We start from the raw sequence: 20,649 nt of genomic DNA, 5'->3' as shown, positions 1-20,649 counted from the left end.
GTCCTGGGATATATTAGCAGTATGAATGTGGAGTTTTCGCCCTGTTCCAGAAGAAACAAGACCTTGCCGAGCATCCTCGAGAATACAGAGCAGGGGCTTCTAACTGGTTGATATCAGAGTGCGTGTAACTGCAGATCCCAATCAAAGAGAAAAATACTTTAATTCATATGGCAAAGAGTAAAGAAAAAAAAATGGAAAGAAAAACTTGTGCCAGTTTTAAGCCAAACATTTATGTTAAAAAGGAAAGGAGAGAGAGATGGGGCTGGCCCCGTGGCCGAGCGGTTAAGTTCACGCGCTCCGCTGCAGGCGGCCCAGTGTTTCGTTGGTTCGAATCCTGGGCGCGGACATGACACTGCTCATCAAACCACGCTGAGGCAGCGTCCCACATGCCACAACTAGAAGGACCCACATCGAAGAATGTACAACTATGTACCGGGGGGCTTTGGGGAGAAAAAGGAAAAAATAAAATCTTTAAAAAAAAAAAAAAAAAAGGAAAGGAGAGAGACAGAGAGAAATTGAGTCGAGTGACCTTGAGCGAGTCACTCACCCTTGTGTGGCCTCAGTCTGCTCTTCTGTTAAAGGACTGAGTGGGACTAGAAAGATTCTTTCCAGATCTAACACAATGATTTTAAGATAAGTAAACATTAGAGAAAAAGGCTTGAGAATAAACTAAAAGAGATTGTAAAACATTTTCTTTCCCTTTTTATAATTTTTCCTTATTACAGTAAAACAAATGTAGTAAATAACTTTTGACTGCAAATAATAAAGACTCAAAATTTAACACTTAATGACAGAAAAACATTTCACCCTTTTGCTTTATGTCAAGGGGCATGACTGCTCTTGGAGAGCAATGCACAGACGTAGAGTGTGGATGGGAGTATAATCCGGGGGTAGAGAAGAGAAATATGACCTCTAAAAAAATATTTAAAACTCTGGTAATTTCATTAAAAAATCCACCTGAAGCCTAATTCTTCTTACAAAAAGTACGTGAACCTTCAGTAAATCCTACATTTTCACAGAACATAGTGTGAAAAACCTGGTGCTTATCTTTAAGTCCCTCGCATGTTTATTCACTCTGACCTTCTGACTCTTTTTCATCCAGAACTGCTTTGGTGCTATAGGAGGAAAGAAGACAAAACTCTGCAGGCAGATTTCCAAGGGCTTTCATGCTAATGCCTCCTTGGCCCCTTGCCCTTGGTTGTGGTCCTTCTTCCTCTGCATGAAAGAAAAGCAGAAGAGAGTAAACTTGGGGCAGAAGGAGAGGTGGCTTGGGGTCGAGTGCGAAGTTGGCCATGTCTCTTTTTTGACATCATAGTTCTACTAGTGTCAGCGCAATGGATGTGGCTTGGAGTGTCTGCCTGTGCTCAGATCAGATCCCATTACATTTCTCCTAAAGGGAAGGCAGGTCTCTCTCCCCAACGGGACAGTTTGATCATGTCTGTATTTAATTTCTATTTTTAATTCACAGGCATGCTGCGAGTCTAAATCTTGTCTCTCTTAGCTCTTCAGAGTACCCAAGATGTCAATTTATAGAATCCTGCATTTAGGTCTGGACAGAGGACGCCTGCGTTTTAAGCCCACTTCAGGGACCAGCCCACAGGGACCCTGGGGCAGGCGATGTGGCCTGGAGAGAACAGCTTTGGAAAAGGCCTCTGTGGGTTTTATCTCTTGGATTCTAATGCTGACGTTGGCTATCTGGACATGGGTCCATAAAATTCAGGGATCCCTGTTTGCTATGCACCATCTTATTGTCATTACCAGGGCTTTGCTAAGGTCCTGCCCTTGCATGGATCCTGAGTTAGTGGTGCTGGGCAGAGCCTCAGAGTTGATGGATAGGGTAGGAAGAAAATAACTCTGCCAGCACTTTGAAGAAAGAAATCATACATATCTGTGCAAACACTTAATTCATAGACCCGCCAGTATCTACAAAGCAGAGATGTTGGGTTTACCCTCCCAGTGTATACTGCCCACTGCTCAAAGCTCTTTGTGACTTTTTGACTCCCTTTAGGCAATGGGAGGTATTTATTATAGCCTGTATCTATGGGGGTAGGGAAGTGGCCCACAGGATGGCTCTGAGCTCTAAAAGTCTTACTCTGGCCCTGGCATGTCATTCCCCTAGGCCAGTGAGCCTCAGGGCACTTAGATGCCAGGACTTTGCAGCCCTGATCCAGTCTGCCCACTGAGGCAAGATCACGGCTGGGAAATAAACACAAGAAAACCATCTGCATTGCACTCCCAGTGTTTGCGAGGGGCAGAGGTATTACTGCTTTGTACTTAGGTTCCAGAAGATAGAAACTATTAATTTGTGTGTTTTTCCAGAGTCCTTTGCTACAGGAATTTTACGTGCTAGCACTGTCTTCCTGGTTTCCTGATGTGCCCCTGAGTTTCAGCTTATTGAAAGTTTATACTCACCATCATCATCAAACACTTACATAGCATTGACCATAGGCACTGTTCTAAATCTATTACAGATCATTGTTTATTCATTCATTCATTCATTCTTCACAAAAACTCTATTATTATCCTTCAGATAGAGAAACTGAGGAAGGGAGGCACCGAGAGGGTAGGTGGCTTGCCCAAGGCCACACACTGGAATTCAAGTCCAGGTAGCCTGGTTCCAGAACCATACTCTAATGACCATAATATATGGCCTCTCAAACACATATGGACACTCAATTCAAAGGATCCTTAAAATATCATTCTGGAATTTCCCAAGTCTAGTTAAAGAGGACTTTATTTTTCATATTATTTTCGTGTACATACTTAAAATATGTAGTCTATTCTTAAGGATTTTTTTCCTTGAAATCTCATTTTTATTGCTCCTTTGAAGTGATAATTTATTGATATTTCAATTCTACTCCTTCCTACAGTCCCATAACTTCCCTATTTTTGATCCTGTCTCCAAAACTCCCTAAGCCAGAAGTATTTTTAGGCATAGAAGAGGCCAGGAGGCAGAAGGAGGGACAGCGACGTGACTGGAAGTCTATTGGTTTGGTAAATTCCCATGGTTTCCAGTTGGAAAATTTTTTTCTTATAGTTTTTGGGTAGGATTCGAATGAAGCCATACTAGAAAAAAAGTTGTGCACTACTTTCTCAATAATCTTAAAATAAGATTATTTAATATTCTTCAGAGATTGGGATTCTACAAGTTTCCCTAGTAATTTCTTCCATAATTTACATATTCCTAGTTAAGAATTTCTTCCTATGTCTATACTAGATCCTTCCTACATAGCAAGTTGGCATTAAAAAGGAAAACAGATTTGCCATGACACTTCCATGAGCTATGTTGAGCTTTTAGAGTTGTTCTTGCAGTGCAAGTAGTCCCCACCCATTCTTGTAGGTAGGTTGTATTCAAATAAAATGGAAACTAACCAATTTTCCCACTTGAGGTGGACTTGAACTCCACCTTGTCTTCCGGAAAACAGAAATCAAAAGAAGTGATTTTTTTCCTTATTATTTCAAGGTTAGCAGAGTTTTCAGATTATATACCCTAAAATTTTTCCCTGTAATGTAGGCAACTAGGTCCCGCAAGAAGCTTGGGCTTCAGAGATCCTTCCAGGAAGCACTCTTGTGAAGCCAGAATGGAAGCCTCCCTCTACTTGCAGCTTTTTCTTACTCAGCGAGCTGAATATGATGAGACCTGAGCCACATTTGCACACAAAATATCAGCACAGTGAAATTTCTTACATGCTCAGTTTGGCTGCTGCTGTCCAGAGAGCCATGCGTTGAACTCGGTGGCCTGGTACATGATACGGAGGCGTTAACGGAAGTGGCAGGGGCAGCTGTAGCAAGGGCAGAGAGTCCCTCACCTCCTCTCTCCATGGTGCCCAGGACACTTCACAAGGCAGCTGGAGATGACTGCACTTCACCAAGTTCAGGGACCCTTTTCTGAAGGCTTTGCTGTGCACTCACATGTCACTGAGCACGAAAAGAAATGTGCCTCCACCTGAAACTAATCACGTAGCTGGTCCCAGATGAGCAAACGTCTGCTGCAGAAAGAAAGAAGTAAGAGTCTTGCGGGATCCTTGAAAGACTATAAGGTCTGTGGGGAAGAGAGAACAGGCTGGAGCAGGTTGTCCCCCACTCTCTCTCCAGCTCCTCTCCCCAGGGCTGCTCTGGCAGCAGAACCAGATGGAAATGTCACTTAATGCGGAGTGTTTTATTCATCCTGGTCTACACCCCTGTCTTACACAGTGAAAGCTCCTTGGCAACACCGTGCAGAGGTTCTTTTCGTTTTTAATTGAATCCTAAGAGGTATATTTTTTTTTTTAGAGGTGCCAGCTTAAAGTAATTACTAGAATTCCCAACAGGGCTAATCACAGAAAATAAAGACGGAGGAGAAGACCTTACCCGGTGGGTTTCTCCCATTCTGCTCAGAAGGCTCTTGCAGTCCGGGGCAGCCATCACAGTTCTTGGATTGTGGGCTATTAATAGGAGCCTTGGAATAAATCTCTGCCTAGTGAGATAAACTGAGTTCACTGCCTGGGTATCTTTCCCCTAGTGACCAGACACCTTCCATTTTCATCAGCTGTTTATCAAAATCAGATTAGAAAAAGAATAGTCAGATGAGAATTGTTTGTGCCTGTCTCAATCTTGAATTACGAATGACTTTCATGTGCTGCTTGAGCAAAGTACTGTGACCTATAGATGAACTAGACTTTGTATTTCCTGCTCCTTGTCCTGAACTTATAATTCCCCAAAGACCACTGTCATTAAGTCTCGTTGTTCATTATTGATCTAAGTAAGATAGGTGAGGCTCGCTCCTGGGGGCTGTGGATATGTGGGTAATAGATTCTATCTTTGTGATAAGTCATAAGTCACTAATGGGTTATTTTGAGCTCTTGCAAGTGGAAGACAATGGAGCATTTAGTAGGTTGTGCAGTTACGTAAGACATCTCTCTCCAAACAAAGAGGAGGCAGGACACCCAGCCAAAGGATTGAGCACAGGAGGCTGTGTGGTCTGGTGGTTCCAGGGAGAGACGTGGGGCCAGGGCTTCCTGGGTTCAGCTACCAGCCGAGACTCTGACTCAGGGGGAGCAGAGCCAAGTCGCTTGGCTTGAGACAGATAGACTGTGAAACCGAGGAGAGAGAAAACCGCAGGTCTGTGCTCAAGGACTCTGGGGGAAAAGCACATTTTGGAAATTAGAAAAAAAGATCACCCTGTTAAGTTACAATTTGGGACTTTTTCAACAAGAAATGAGCATTTTTCTTTCTCATTGCCTGACACGTCCTCCTCTGGGCAGCAACGTGAAGCCAAGCCAGTCTCTGAGGGTGTTCTGTGTGGGATGAATAGAGAAGCCTGGGGGTCTGAGCAAAGTTAGTCAACCTTGGTGAGTTGTCAGTAATGCTCAGGGAGCTGGGCACTGGGGGCAAAGAGGTTCTGCATGAATTCTTCCCTTTCTTACTCATTCTGCCTTCCATAATAAAATGCCCTCTCAAATCGTGGGAGGAAAAACCCCTTCCCTCAGACTTCTGGATGCTTCCCTTCAACCAATTTGAGCAGAGATTTGCTCAGCTGTAACCAGCAGCCTGTTCAGCTGCAGACCCACACATGCTCCCCAGCCGCAGCCAGGGCTGGGGTTGAAGGGAACTGTTCTCCAAGTCCCGCCAGCTCTGAAACTACGAATCTTCTGACCAGACAGAGTACGTGGCTCCCTCCAGGGTTGGGTTTGAAGGACCACTGGTTAGGTCTCCCTGGCATCATGCCTCACTTCTCTGGACCTGCAAAGTTTCTGATCTTTAGGAATATCTTATTAAAATGAAAACAATATTTATAGGGATCTCTGTATTTAAGGCTTTAACTCCCAGCACCTGAGTTAATAATACCTTAGTCTGGGACAGGAGATGAAGGAGGGGCAGGTTTTGCTCTGGAATGAGGTATGGTGGGGAGTAGACTCTTCTCTGGAAGAGTAGAAAGAGCCCAGGAGAGAGATACATAAATCATAGAAGTGGACATGGCCTTCTTGGTCATTTTACACACACCTGTCTGGAAAGACTTTAAAATCTGGCGGTGGGAAGATATGAGCATTGTATCGGGATGTCTGCTCTTATTCCAACCCAGGCTAGGCCAAACGGAATTCTGGTTTTCATTTGTGGTCACCTCACCCAGCCCCTAAACAGATTCATGGTGTCGCTCCTCCCTGCATTTACCTGAGCACATGTTCCCAGCCATTGGTTAAATAGCCAACCTCAGTGTCCCACATCCTAAGCCTCTCTAGGTTAAAATAAAGAGCTTTCTCTCTCTCTTTTCAATTGTATAACCACCCTTTGGCCACTTTTGTTGCAATCTAAAAAGAAAATTTAATAAAAAATTGTTTACTCTTGCCCATAAAGGTACCTGAGAGAACATTGCCTATTTTGTAAGAGTACATGAATTATATCCTGAATGAAAGAATTAAAAATAATCCACTGAAGTTAGTGACAACTCTGCTCACATACTCTTCAAACTCTGGTTCCTTTATATTTGACGATTCGCTATGGCCAGCACACCTCTCTCAGGCCTCCCTTGGGTAACCCATGGTCTAATAAACACACACCTAGGAAGATGCGGGACCCCACTGGGGGTGGATTTCATGAGATTACAGTTATCTTCCCTGGTCACAAGTGCCGCTGCCCCCTGTGGTCCTTGAGAGTCATCCTCTTGTTCTTTGCAATCCCACTTGGTCAGGCAAAGACAACACAGTGAGTTTCTGGGCAGAAGGGTGTGGATAGGAAGTCAAACAGAGTAAATGGAACCCGCCCCCACCCCCAACGGCGAGAGAGGCGTAGTCCAAGGTCTCCAGGTTCAGAGACCCCAAACTGCTCACTGACATCTCATTGCTCAGCCCCCTCCCCAGGTATTATCTTAGCCTCCTCCACAATTCCTGGCAGCAGCAGGTGGGCCTGGGTCCCATCTCAGGGACATCTGCCTCCTTCTCCAGCAGGCTTCCATGTGGACCAGGAAGAAGCAGCACAGGTCTCACAAGTGAGTCTTCAGGCCTTCTTATCCCCCAGTCAGAGAGTCTCAGCAAACAGAAGACTTTGTCTCTCAGTTGAAATCTTTATATTTGGATTATTACCCTAGTATCTGTATTTTCCCAAGAATAACAGATGAGTCTATGTCCCACATCCCTTTGATTAAAGGATCTTTCTGATGACCTTCCCAAAGAAAAGAGTCTTCCTCTAAGAACCCATACTTTGGAAGGGATCAGTAAACATATATAAATATTTGTTGGAAAGAAATAAAAGGATGAATTATTGTTCCAACCTGGTATCCTCATATATTAGTTTTATTTTCTTTTGCTTACAATCTGAATTTTTAAAAAATACAATAGCCAATATGAGCCTACACTTCATAAAGGCTAACTTATAAAAGATATGAATGTGTTAAATGAAAAAGTAATTTATAATAATTTATCATGAACTATAAAGATAGATAGACTCTATCAAGGGAAAAAGTAGATTTCCAGCTGTATAATTTCAATAATTAAATTTGCCACAAATTTAAAGATTCATGTAAGTGTTTTCATCCTGGTTACTTCCAGCCTGGAAAATGAAGCTCCATTTGGTATTTTCGGACTATGCTCAAAAATAAACCTTTTTATGATTCTTGAATGAGAATCAGTGCCCCGCAAAGTCAAGCATACTAAAGGTGCTTGATAGTTTTTAAATAAATGGGGGGTTGTACATTACAACCTAATATACAGCGGACTGATAATGTATCAAAGCCCAATAAAGTTTTATTAAAGTTGGTGGTAAACATGCATCTATGACATTATATTAGAAGTGATATGAAAATCAGGAGAAATGTCTCAGTTTCCACTTCTGCCTGGGAGAAGAACTGAGAGAAGATGGCCACATTCAAGAAACATCCAGATGGCTCTAAACAGGGATCCAGCCAGCACACACTTCTGTATGCTATCATCAATGAATTGGTGCTGTCCTATCTAAAAACAGAATTTCTGTTTGAGGCTCATTTGATAATGTTTCCGGTTTATAAAAAGGAAATCATAGAGGGGTCAGCAAAGCAGAGCTACTTTTCTGGTTGGATGTGGGGACAGGAGCCTGCATCAATGCGAAGTGTCCAGGCTGTGTAGAACCCACCTAAGAAAGGAAGAAGCAAAGGTTTATGATGCTTCCTCTATGAGCCAGTCTCTTTGCTAAGCGCTATTTCACTTAACCTTCCGGTGATGCTGTGAGGCAGTTAGGTTTTCCTCCACTTTACAAATGAGGAAACTAAAGACTAAATGGTTTGTCCAAAGTCACTCGGCCAGAAAGTGGCAGTCAGATTTCCAACCATAGGACTCACAGCCTTAACCCAAGGATAAGAAATCCAGCTCAGACCATGGTCCTAAATCCTTATCCCTTTCCTTTCGCATTCTACAAGCTTTTCTAACTAAATTAAAGAAAAAAGAACCACTGCATCTTACAGTATGATCAACTATTTAAATTGCCTCAGAGTTGGTAAGAAGGAGTCCTTGCATTCAGACTTGAAATGAAATAGCCCGTCTGTTTTTCTACACAATTAGATGTAGAATATGATTGAACATGTGACACTCAACATGTGTCCCATTCTCTAGGCCAAGCTTTCCTTGAAATTAATACATATAAATTAAGACTCAGCATTCCAAGTACTTTTTGCAAGATTTTTTTCCAGCTCGAGCTCTCTTTGCCTGGGGAGGATTTACAACCTTGACTCCTCTGACGGGTGCAGTGCACCAACATAGAGACAGTCCCTGGAACAAAGGAGTAAAGATGAAAATGAGCTCTCCTCTATTCCAAAACCAGATTTTTGAAGTAAACACTAATCTGAGAGATTTTATGTATACCAGTCCATGTGCAACATACCATCACTTTAAAGCACATCCAAACACGGTGTTTTCAGAGATTATAAGAATTTTATTAACAAAGAAAATCTGCATTATACGCATCCCCTTTAAAAACAACCACCTCAAACACGGAGGAAACACTTTGTTCTCAATTCACGGTATCATCAATGCCAGAAGAATGAAATTGCAACACCAAAGTACAGACCAATATTTTTGACAATGAAATGATCTCTCAATATTATTTCAGATAGTAAAGTGCTAGAAAATTAGAAGAAATGAATCAAGGTATTTATTTCACAGGTTGAACTACTGAGCCTTCATCCAAATGAATGTTTCCACCGTGGCTCAATAAATTTGGCCATCAGCTCTTTTTAACACCATCCCAAATATACAGTATACGTCTAAAAACACGATAGAGTTCTTCGAGTATGGTGAGAACCAAGAGTCAGCGCGATTTACAGAAATTTATGGCCACATAGCAATAGTTCAAAGACATACGCTAGAAAATATAAACGTTTGCTTCGTGGTAGTATACGATTGGTTTTTCAGGGCATCTTGTAAATTCCTTTCCGATTATCCTTAAATAACCACTCCACTGTTGTCCCTCAGAATCTCCCTTGTAGACCCTCTACCTCCCCCCCTTTACTATAAATCTATAAACATATTCCAGATATACTGCAGCGCAAGAATATCAAAAGACTCTGATGTTCTGGACACAAATAGAAAACACACATACAATGGGCTCTCACTGTCAGAACAACACATTAACGTGTGCAGCTGGAAACCCCTCAAAAGAGATCATACAGACTTTTAATCCAAAGAGGGAAAAAAGTTAGGCCTGTTCCTTGACTACAGTTTCTAGGGCCTGGTGTAGCTATATTTTTAGGCTTGGCTCCAAGGAGCTGCCTACACAAATTTGGATGGAGCAAGGGAGGCACAGATGGTGGTCACGTGAAGGCACAGACCGATCGAGTGGGCTTGGTTACAAAGTCTGTACATTTAGGCTGCTGTATTCCTCCTATTTCAAGCACTGCCAAGTCCCGGCTGTTCCCCCCTTTCCAAAGTCTTGATTCATTTAGTTCTCCTGAAGGAGGTGGAAGAGGAGGAGGATTGCGCAAATCTGACTGCTTTATGGTTTCGAGGAGACAGTCACCATCTTGGCTCCTTGTCAGATTTAAAGTGTAACATTTTGCTAAGTGTAAATCTGTGTGTCTGTTCCTTTTCTGTTGCCGTTATTGTAACTTCAATATTTGCAAAACACAAACTCAAAATACTTCAAATCCAGCCCAAAGCAGTTTGTTATTCATGCAACACAATTCCTATGTGTATCAATACACAGCGAGTCTGCAGAACAGGAATCTTTTGTTTCTTTCCCGTTTTTCTGTTCCTTCTTTCACTTAGGACTTTTTTCTTTCTTCGGAGATTTAAGACTGATTCAGTTACACAGTAGCAAAATCCCCATTTTATATATTGCATGTATATATAGACATAAACTGATTATTATCACCATGTCTGTTCTTATTGGTTGCATTATTTTAAAAAAGGAAGCACGTAAGCTAAAGTTATTCTACCACTTGACATACCCTGTGAATTGCTTGTAAAGCATAAAGCACCTTAGGGATGTGTAGAATTTCAATTTTCTAATATAAAAATCTGTAGTATTTACTATAAAAAGTTGTTAAAGGTATTCAGCGTGTGTTTCTAGTAGTGCCTGATTCATAGTAATTAGCATTAAAGCACTAGTTTCTCATTCTTTAAAGAACAGCCTACAACCTTTCAGATTTTCAGTCATTTTCTTCTTTATGTAGGAAACTGGCAAAATCAAAATGGATTCAGTTATTGGGATTTGTTTTTTTTTTTTTAATGGGGCACAAAGTATTTTTCAGGTCATCATCAGGATGTCTGGTGTTCTGTCAATGTAATTTTTGTTTGTGATCAAAACTCTGCCCCAGAGTCTTATCCACTAAGCATTCCAGTGTGCCTTCTTGGCCTGAGCCAATATGTAGGAAGGACACTTTTAAAGCAAGACAATACATAAAAAGATTTTACCATCTGTTAATCAGGTGTTTTATCTGGAGGACACAAAAGATATTTACAATCCTCCAATTAAATGACTTCCCGTTATCCCTTTTATTTGGGTATGTGTAGAAATTGACACTATTATCATAATCAATGGAATTATTCATCTATCTTCTAAGACAAGGAAGAAAATGATTTTCTTTTAGGGTAGAATTTCATGATTAGTAAAGCATATCAATAGGCAATGTGGAGAGGCAAATCGAGTTCAATTATTATCTTGAATTTCTGCTTTCAACAGAGGATACTAATAGAGAAAGTTCTTGATAGCATTTTCGCTGCATGAATTTGCATTCTAAGCTCCTTCCTTAAAACATTGATATTGTTCAAAATTTAATAATAAAAACAATAAGAGAGAAAAGACTCCTACCATAGGGTATGTGTGCTTTTTAAAGTTAAAGTCACCTAAAAACAAAACAGTACAAAACTACCCCCCGAGTCAACGGGCATATGCTCGAATCAGGACTTCAAAACATTAGTTGAAGTCTGTAGGTTGAATGTGCATACAAATCAATAATAGGATTACATATCAGATACAGTTTCATGAATGGAACACATCAGCATTACCCAATCTTTCTCAAAAGTACTTAGCTGCCAAGAGAGAGACTTCACAACATATCACAAATGTGCTATTTGTATAAACGTTTCCCATTACATATGCTCTTGTTTTCACTTAAATGAGCATTTTTAACCTGAGCTATTATTAAAAAAAATTTTTTTTCTCCCTTGTAAAGCTTGGCTTTCAGAAGAAAGAATCTTTACGCCTCCTCTCTTGTGAGAGTAATTTCTCCTAATACCGACAGTGCTACACAAGCACAGCCAGGGCTCATTAAATAGACTTCTGAGCATAATTATAATTAACAATTAGCTAGAAATTAGTTTTAATGATTTGTTTTAGATGATAGAATAGAAGCATAATGTAATTATTCTTAAACCTTCTACATCATTAAGAATACAGCTACCACCAACTTCCAATTATTGAGAAGCAGACAATCATCCAAAGCATTAAGCAAGTGATCTACTTACAGAGCCAACAACGGGAGCTGAGGAGAAAAGGCCCCCGCCCCACCCAGGTGTTTATAATTATTTAGCCTTTTGCAAAGTCTCTTCCTTTTCCACTTTGCTCCTTTAAGCTGTCTCATGCCTTGAAGACACGTCTACCAGGGAAAATAAAGTCAACCTGGCTGTCCAGCAATTCCCCAAGACATACTGAGGATAATGGTGGGAGGTGGGAAGGCCTGGGAAAGACTATAGAATTTAGCAAGTGGGCCTGGAACACCAATTCACACCATCAAACTGGACTAACAGGAAAGAAGATTACGTCAGTAACGGATAAAATGAATGTTAGGAATAAACTCCAGACTGTGAAGATAGATGTATGCTATTCTTTCCCTCTTCAGGGTCCTTTGAATATCTCAAAGTCAATTTGGACCTTATTTTCCCCATAAGAATTTTTAAAAATACTATAGAAATGCTCTTTCATTTCCTGAAAAATATAAAAATATTCATTTAGAATGGTGAATATTAATTATTGTCAAAAGTTTTATTTTCTTTCTTCCTTTTCTTTCTCTCTCTCTTTTTCTTGAACCTCAGCTAGTTAGTGTGTTTTCTCTCCCACCTTTGAGAAAGAATGTTAGACTGTTTGCTGCTGGCCTTCGGAAGTTGTTAGGGAGCATATCCTGTCACCCACATAAAAGACCTGGTACCTGTGTTTCCACATCACAAAGCAGGCCAACAAGCACACAAGGCTGCAGACCACGTTAAGAATCATCTGGATGAGTAAGAACAGTTTGAAAGTGCCAGTGATGCTGGCACAGTCAGTCACATCCTGGTACACAAAGGTCCTGCTGAATGTCTCCGAGGAGAACAGTTTGCACTGGCAGGAGTTGAGTGCGGTTTCACAGGTAAACCGTGTGAGCTGCGAATAGTGGTGGGCAGCAAACGCCACAGCCAGCACACAGACCGTCAAGCCGAGGGCGCTCAGCAAAAAGTACAACAGCTGCAAGAAAATAGAAGAAAACCTTGCCAGTTACAAACAACATTGGATGGCTATTGACAAAGCTAATTAATAGAAGCTGTTTTTCTTCTCTCCCAGGAAGTTCCCTGATGAAGGGACTGTCTCATCAGAAATGTAATACCAAAGACAGGGAAATGGTTCCATGTTTATGTGTTAGTGAGCAATCCTTAAACCCTGTTCATATTTTCATTTGCCATACAGATGTTGCGTGCTTTTCATGAATTGAACCAACAATACTAGCTTGATGGTGGGATATTTGTGTTTGGATGTAGCAAGCTGCTTAGATGAATCCCAAACACAAGAGAGCCAGCCCTGAAAAGCATGCTGGGCTTATTTTGACCTCGAGAACTGCTGATACAAAGACTGAAACGAGACTAGGAAGTAAAGAACAAGTTTCTGCAATGTTAACACTCTTTTGGCCAAAATTGGCAACGACTGGTCAACCAGCAACATGGGTTAATAAAAAAGACTATGTTCAATGTAGTAGCTGCCAAACTGTGTCCAGGAATGCCAGAATCACCAGTAAGAGGCTGCTGGGAGAAAAACAAATATGGCTGCCAAAGGTAGACAACTTGATGTCAGCTTCATCACCTACAAGTCTCATCCGAAATCCAACTATGCTCATGTAGTTCCATGTAGTTCCTGAGCATGCAAATAAACTCTAAATGGTTCCTCAGCCACCAAGGTTCTGAACGCTGTCGGCCTTTGAATGGCAGTTTGGTTAAAGTTCTAACTCTGCTGCTAAACAACCATGGAATTTCAGAACAATTTAGACATTTAGCCTACACCTGAAATACTTTGATTAAAAATTGTGAGTGCTCGTTGACATGGCCACAATCTAAACCATCCTACAGAGCAAGAAATGTTCTTGTGATTGGGCTCATCTACTGGAAATGTTTCTCTTAATGGTCTTGCCACTGGGGGGGGGGGGGGGGGGTGGGTCTAGATAAGGAAGAGAGTCCCCAGCTGTTGGGACCAGTGTATTGAACCCAGTTCTTAGTGCAAGATTTATATTATCACAGTCAAAAGTTGCTCATAGAGCAGTTCTGGTGAATGTGAACTCCCCAAACTAAGATTAGTTCCAGTCATGGCCAGGTTCAGATTAAAGCAGCTCTGAAAAGATTATGCCCTTTCCCTACCTCCAACTATAGGTAATTCAAAATAAAAACATACACGCAAAATTACGAAATATATGCACAAAGCTCCTCCAAATTTGTGATTTTCTACACAGTGACAATTTCAGTGTTTTCAAGTCTTAAATATAGAATAATTAAAAATTTATTTTTTCTTTCATGAGTGTAGTGTGTGTGTGTGTGTGTGTGTGTGTGTGTGTGTGCTGGTGCCCTAAGCATGTGCTGGTTTGCCTGGAAGCTTGGCTGAGCACAGGAAGAGAGTGGAACTGGTTAAAGCCATTTTGTCTTAATATGGGCGGACAACAAAGGAGTGAATGTATTCTTTAGATCTTCTCATCAAAGATATCTTCAACACACACACTATTTTTCATTTTCAAATAATTTGAAAGATTGTCAAATATAACCCAAGTGGCTTCGTCTGTGAAACAGTTTATTGAAACATCTTATATCTCAGGAATATAACAGGGATAACACATTCAACATGTTTAGTCTCCCTTGGAGGAAGGGAACCAGATAAATACAAAGCGGAACACTTATAAAATTTAAAAAGGAAATATTTAATTTATGATTTGAATGCATCACCTTGGTCCTGTCTCCCAAACTTTCCGTGGCCGTATTTAAACTGTAGTGTTTAGGCTAAAAAGTATGGTCTTATTTTGTGGGGCCATTGGGGCAGAATATTTGAAATATTCTGGGTTGTTCTGAAGTATTCAGGCTTGACAATTGACTTCAAACTCTTGATGCCAAGAGCCAAATTAAATTGTGCTGTCTGTGTTGTGCATGTGTGGCCATTGTGGCTTCATTTCAGTGCAGGCAGCGTAGAACTGGGAGCTATTTGCTCTGGGAACATGAATACATTGGTGACTTTACCAGCAGGGAAGGCCCAAATTAAGGGATAATTTCTCACCTGAGAGTCGTCTGCTTAGTAGAATGGCTCCAATTGGAGTTTTCTCTGCACATTTTATTGCCATCAGCGGATGGATAGCCCTCCTACCTCCAACACGCACCCCCACACATCCTTAGATAGCAGATTTCTATAACATTTGTCAGGGCAATATCTTGAAGCAATCTTTAAATAATCTTTAAATAATTCAAATAGGTGCAAAAAGTATTAATCTCTCTAATCATTACAAAAATCCATTTGCTTAAATGAGAATTTTGTCTATTTTTAAAAGATGACCTTTTGTCACAGAGATCCAAAGATTTGCCCAAGATGGTTTAACAAATAGAAGGGTATTGGTTAGGAACATGGACCCGGAGCCAGCCTCCCTGAGGTGGAACCTTCTTTCTCCCCTCATTGGCTATGGACCTTGGATGAATTAATCAATCCCACGTGTACCTCCATTTTTTCATCTTCAAACTCGGAATGATGATCATAATAGCACCTACTTCATAGGATTATTACAAGGATCAAAAGAGTTGATATCTGTTGGGCTTAGAAGAGTGCCTGGCACATAGTAGCACTATTTAAGTATTTCTGAAATAAATAAACAAATGAGTAGAGATGGAAAGAGCTGCCAGTTCTCAGGACTCTTAGATTATCAATTCTGCTAGCTTTGTCTTATTCTCTGTCATGTGGGAGTAACAATGCATACTTGGCTTGTAGAAAGGATGTAAACATTTACAGAAACACAGTGATTGCTCAGTGTTAATTGAGCATCTTAAATATGCTAGAAGCCAAAGAGAGCACAAACAAAAGCCATACCCCTTTGCTCCTCTGAATATGAGTACCTTTTCATTGGCACATATCTCATGCATTGTGATTCTGCTTCTCCCACTCCGTGAAAGCATAAACAGGAGTGAGCCACAGAATCAAGTTTCTTAGCCATTTTAAGACATAAATATATACTTGATCCCCCAAAGCCTGTGGGCTACATCTGCAGCGTTGTAGGATTTTTCCTTCGCTGCTTTTAACTCATCTGACAGCAACAAGCTTCTGGGTTAGAATCTGTAATTTAAAATCAAGTGGCTTGTTTTACCTACATGGCACGAATAAACTATCAATGAAAGAGTTTACGATGACCTTGGGAAGGCGAGCAAATATATCTTGATAAAAGCACGGCTCGGGAGGCGTTTGTCTCGCCTGTGTCAGCCCGAACGTCTGGCGCTGGGCAGCGGGCGGGCAGAGGCGCGGTGGCCCCAGCGCTTATGCAACTGCAGCGCCCAGACGCTGCTCCGCTCGCTCGCTGCCTCTAATTGGTACCCAGCTGCAGCTTCAACCTTCGGTGACTTCGGGAGGAGGGCGGTTCCGCTTCGTTTTAATTACCTTCCCCGGTGGCAGGAATGGTAAGGCCCCTCTGCAGCGCACCGCGCAGGAGGAGACGGCAGCAGCAGCCCAGGGGCCTCCTGGATGAGGGCACGAGGCAATCGCGCCTTAAATGCCCTCATGGGGAATGTGTCCTGGAGTGTTTCTGCCAGCACATGAACCCGACATGTTTCTGAAAATCATCAAAGTGAGCCCCGATAAAGCAGGGCCACAGGGAAAGGCAGGCGGCCCAATTCGAGGGCGAATGGCCCCCCAGGTTCAGGAGCGAGTCCAGGGAGAAAGAAGGAACGCGCTGGTGCTGTGGAGGGCCTGCCAAAGGGCAGCCGCAGAATACCACGCTAACTTGAGATGAAAAGACAAGTCTCCGTGGCTATTGTCTCTAAGAAAAAGGGAAGGGCGTGTGTGCGCAGACTACACTGAGACGCGGTCATCACCATCTGATTGCTTGCCCCTGGCTCTCTGGGCGATCAACAGGAGGAAATAAATTCTCAAAGAAAGCTTAGGCCAGGGTATCAGGACTGGGGCACTAAAAATGTGGTTATGCTAGTCAGAAACACCACATGAAGATGCATTTTATTCCTTCCCCCCCAAAATGGCGTGAGAAGCACAAGGGAAGTCTGCTGTAACCTGTTGTACCTTTGGAAAACCTGGAGATTGACTGAAGCTCATTTTTGACCTGAAGATAAAGTAGCGGGTATCTTACAGAGCGAGCAGCAAGCATCACTAAAGGTCACGTTCAGGAGAAGAGAAAAGTGCCTCCTATTTGTCAATGTCTATCATAGGTGGGGAAAAAAGATAGTTAATGAGATCTTCCTAGTGGGGAATTCTCAACCTGGCTGACACTGGCAGTGACTTTTTTATTTTTATTTTTTTGCACTTGCTCCTTATTTTAAGTGCAGATGTTGAGATGGCTTGGGGGCCTCTGTGAAGCTGATGCTTTTGCCTCTGCTGTTTCCTGAGACCATCTTGGGGGGAAATGAGGGCATTTCACATGCATTGATGAATCTAGTTTAGAGCATTTTTTACCTGGTGAATGAAGTTCCTGTAATTTAACGGGCCATTTTTTATTAGGCTTTCTGCCCTTTTTTTTTTTAATCATCACCAAGCCTTGTGTTTAATCAGACCTCCAGGAAAAAAGTAAACACAGACTGATGTCTGCTCTATCTGGCCTTCTTTTAAGGAACACCCTCAGAGGGAAAAAGTAAAATTCCCAAATGTAGGTATATCCACCAAAATACTAACTCTACCATTTTTTAAAAAATAGCATCCATTAATTTTTTTAATTAGAAAAGTTATGTCTCATTAAGGAGAATGTTTCAAAATTAGAGAAAAAACTACAAAACACAGCTATAATCCCACCATTCACAGATAACTATCTTTTCTATGCACATAAGAGCTATTTTTTTCTTTTGTAGGATCGTATCATATATTTTGTGTAGGCAGTTTTTTTTTGCTAGTTAAAATAATGAGAATATTTGAATTTCATTAAATATTCCTTTACAACATGATTTAAAATATGTATACATAGCAGCACATTGCTTTTCTATGTCCATAGCTTCAATTATACTAGAATATGTTAACGTCTTACTTTCTGCATCTTTGTGATTTCCAGATACTTACTCTTATGCTTATGCTTCCTTGTTTTAGTGAATAAAGGAGTATCCAGTTTTTATGTGTTTTCTTGTAGAAGAAAAGTAAACAATGTGAGTGTACAAAAAAAAAATTACAGAAAGCTTTTTGTTCTCTGCTACAGTAGTTAAAAGAAAATGTAGGAATTTGATTTCTACTAGCTCTGATTGCTGAGATGGGTGTTTGTCTCCCTAATCTCCGAAAGGGTGTGTCTGTGTTTCCTTTTGGAGTACGTTCTACTGTGCAGTGAAAATGCTGTGCACTTGAGTTGGCTCCAACCAAACCACTGTCTCTAACAGAGAAAAAAATGTGCACATGAAACACACACTCATGATAAACCATGCGTATCCCAACCCCCACCCTTTGCCCTCAGACTCTTGGCACAGATGATTTGGATGCACCCAATGTTCTTTCTCTGTCTAAGCGATCCCGCCTACAAGAGGAAATATACTTAGACTGCTTCATTATTAAAATATTCTAAAAAACCCCCAAGATATGGAAGTGGGCACTGAAAGAAACACCTTTTCCCTGGCCAAATGTTTTGCTGAACTGTTGAATTTTCAATATTCCTTTTAAGGGCATTGAAGGACAGACTTCATATGCTCCATGCCAACCCAGTTCATAGAAATTAAGACAAAAAAAAATCAGTGTTACCTTTGGAGTCTGGATGAATGCCTTCCTAAAACATTTTTTGGCCAGCCTAAAAATGCAATTTCTAGAATAGTCAGATATGCAACCCCTTAAAAAGCACTTCTTTATTTTATACTTGTGTTTCTATGCAATGATAAAAGAGAAAGAAAAATGACAACTTACTTTCATAGCAAACTGGATACATGTCCGTTCGTCAACTTGATATGAGACACAAAGCATAAACAAACCAAGATAGGCCACTAAGCAGACCTGCAATGGAGAACAGGGACGAAAAGATGTTATCAGGGCAAGTCGTGCATTCTAATGACATCAATCTCAGTGTCTTTCTCCAGTAACATCCTTGTTATCAGGGTGTTCATTTCATTTGCTTATCTTTATGTGCTCTTTTTTTCTCAGCTTGTGGAACAGAGTTTTAAAAATAGTAAAATCAATTTATTTCAATTTCATCAGTCCTTTTGATATGCCAGGTGCTATACAAGGCCCTTTAGAGTATACAAGGATGTATAATATTTCCCCCACCTCACTAAGTGTACAGTCCAGTGCAGGCCATGATAAGTACACACACTATTCTAGGGCAGGGCATTATACATCAAATGCTATTCAGAGAAGTACAAAAAGAGGAAGAAATAACCTTGAATACGGCAATTAAAAAAGGCATCACTAAAGAGCTGGATTTTGAATAGTCCTTGAAAGGGATGATGATAATAATAATGATCACTAACATTTACTGAATACTTACTTTGTTCGGGGGCCCTTCTAAGTAAGGGCTTTGCATGGATTTCCTCATGTAATCATCACAAAACCCTATGAAGCAGGTGCTATTATGATCCTCACATGACAAATGAGGAAACAGAAGCACGAAGCTAGTAAATAAATGGAACCAGCACCGAAACCAGGTAGCTTGGGTGAAAGAGCACCAGCAACAGCACAGAGGCAGGACTGTACATATTGTGTGGAAAGAGGAGCGAATATGTTCCTGTAGCTGAAATAACAAAATATAGAGCAGAAATGCTAGGTTGAAAATGTGGAGTTGTAGGGTTGATTTGGTAATTAGTGGGGCTCCCTTGAAACTTTTTTGAGCAGGGGAATGACACGATTCAAGAGCTGTTTCAGGAAAAGGAGCAGTGCTGTTGGGTGGGTCAGCAGTGAGAACATCAGGATATTATTTTACCAAGCAAAGCAAGATTAATGTCTCAGGTGGGCCAGAGCTCAGATGGTGGCAGGCTAAGTAAGAGAAGGAGGCGGAGAGAAAAGGTGGAGCAAAACCAAATCTATACATCCTGGCTATTGCCTGAGTGACCAGAGAACACTGAAGAGGGAGAGAGAGAGCAATTACCAAGGTCTTGAGTGTCAGTGATGGAAGGAGAGGTGTTGTTCCTGATTGAAGGAAGGTGGGTAGGAGGAATGGGGACTTTGAGAGGAAAGATAACTCCATTGGTTAGTGAAACTGGACTTTCTTTTTTAGTGCACTGGAGTTTTTTAAACTGAGATTTAGAGCTTCCTATCTAGGCATATCCATTGACACTCAATTTTAGAAACCTTAAAATGCTGGTAAGGTCTACTTTAGGATAGAAAACACAAGCAATAGAATTGCAGTTTCTGATAAGCACAATTTTCCTAGAGACAGATGTTGGAAGGGTGACTGAGAGTAACCTAGCAAGTCATGAAATGACTGGTTTGGTAATAGTCATATTCCTCCCACTAGGGCCAGCTTCAAACCATCAGCCATCCCTGGGACGGTGGGAGAGCTGTTTGCTTGCAAAGCCGATAGTGCACATTAAGGTACCACCTCTATCCTAGTCTCCCCTTGACCATAAAATCAGTGAGTTTCTTATGCCTTCCTGGGTTCCCAAGCTGAGGGTTGTTCAGATTTCTACTGGGCTGTGAAACCAAAAGCCAAACCTTCTTTTAGTACAGCCTGTTCGCAGGGTTTTCCATCATTAGGACTGGCTGCATGGTCTAATAGCCGTGGATGACATTCCCGGTGGAGAGACACAGCATTAAACGTGTGAGCAAGGCATGGACTGGAGAGGTCTGGGCAGGACACAAAGCAGGGAGGACCCAGGGAGG

At 41.3% G+C, this 20,649-nt stretch overlaps 1 protein-coding gene across 3 annotated transcripts in view; it reads right to left on the bottom strand.

Moving 5' to 3' along the window:
• Positions 1–20,649, bottom strand: part of SSPN (sarcospan) — a 104,406-nt gene that overhangs the window by 57,125 nt on the left and 26,632 nt on the right. Inside the window, exons 2-3 of one of the 3 annotated variants that reach the window (XM_014740544.3) lie at positions 18,742–18,828; positions 7,240–8,082 (exon numbers count right to left, since the gene is read on the bottom strand). In XM_014740544.3, coding sequence (XP_014596030.1) covers positions 7,987–8,082; positions 18,742–18,828 — 183 coding nt within the window. In that variant the 3' untranslated portion in view covers positions 7,240–7,986. Of the gene's footprint in view, positions 1–7,239; positions 8,083–8,856; positions 12,883–18,741; positions 18,829–20,649 lie in introns of those variants that run through there. The other 2 variants (XM_001498823.6, XM_023644094.2) reach the window with 2 other exon arrangements.

The sequence above is a fragment of the Equus caballus genome, chromosome 6 (assembly GCF_041296265.1).
Source record: "Equus caballus isolate H_3958 breed thoroughbred chromosome 6, TB-T2T, whole genome shotgun sequence".
NCBI lineage: Eukaryota > Metazoa > Chordata > Mammalia > Perissodactyla > Equidae > Equus > Equus caballus.
The sequence above is the reverse complement of the archived record's forward strand: the minus strand, read 5'-3'. Positions and strand labels throughout refer to the sequence as shown.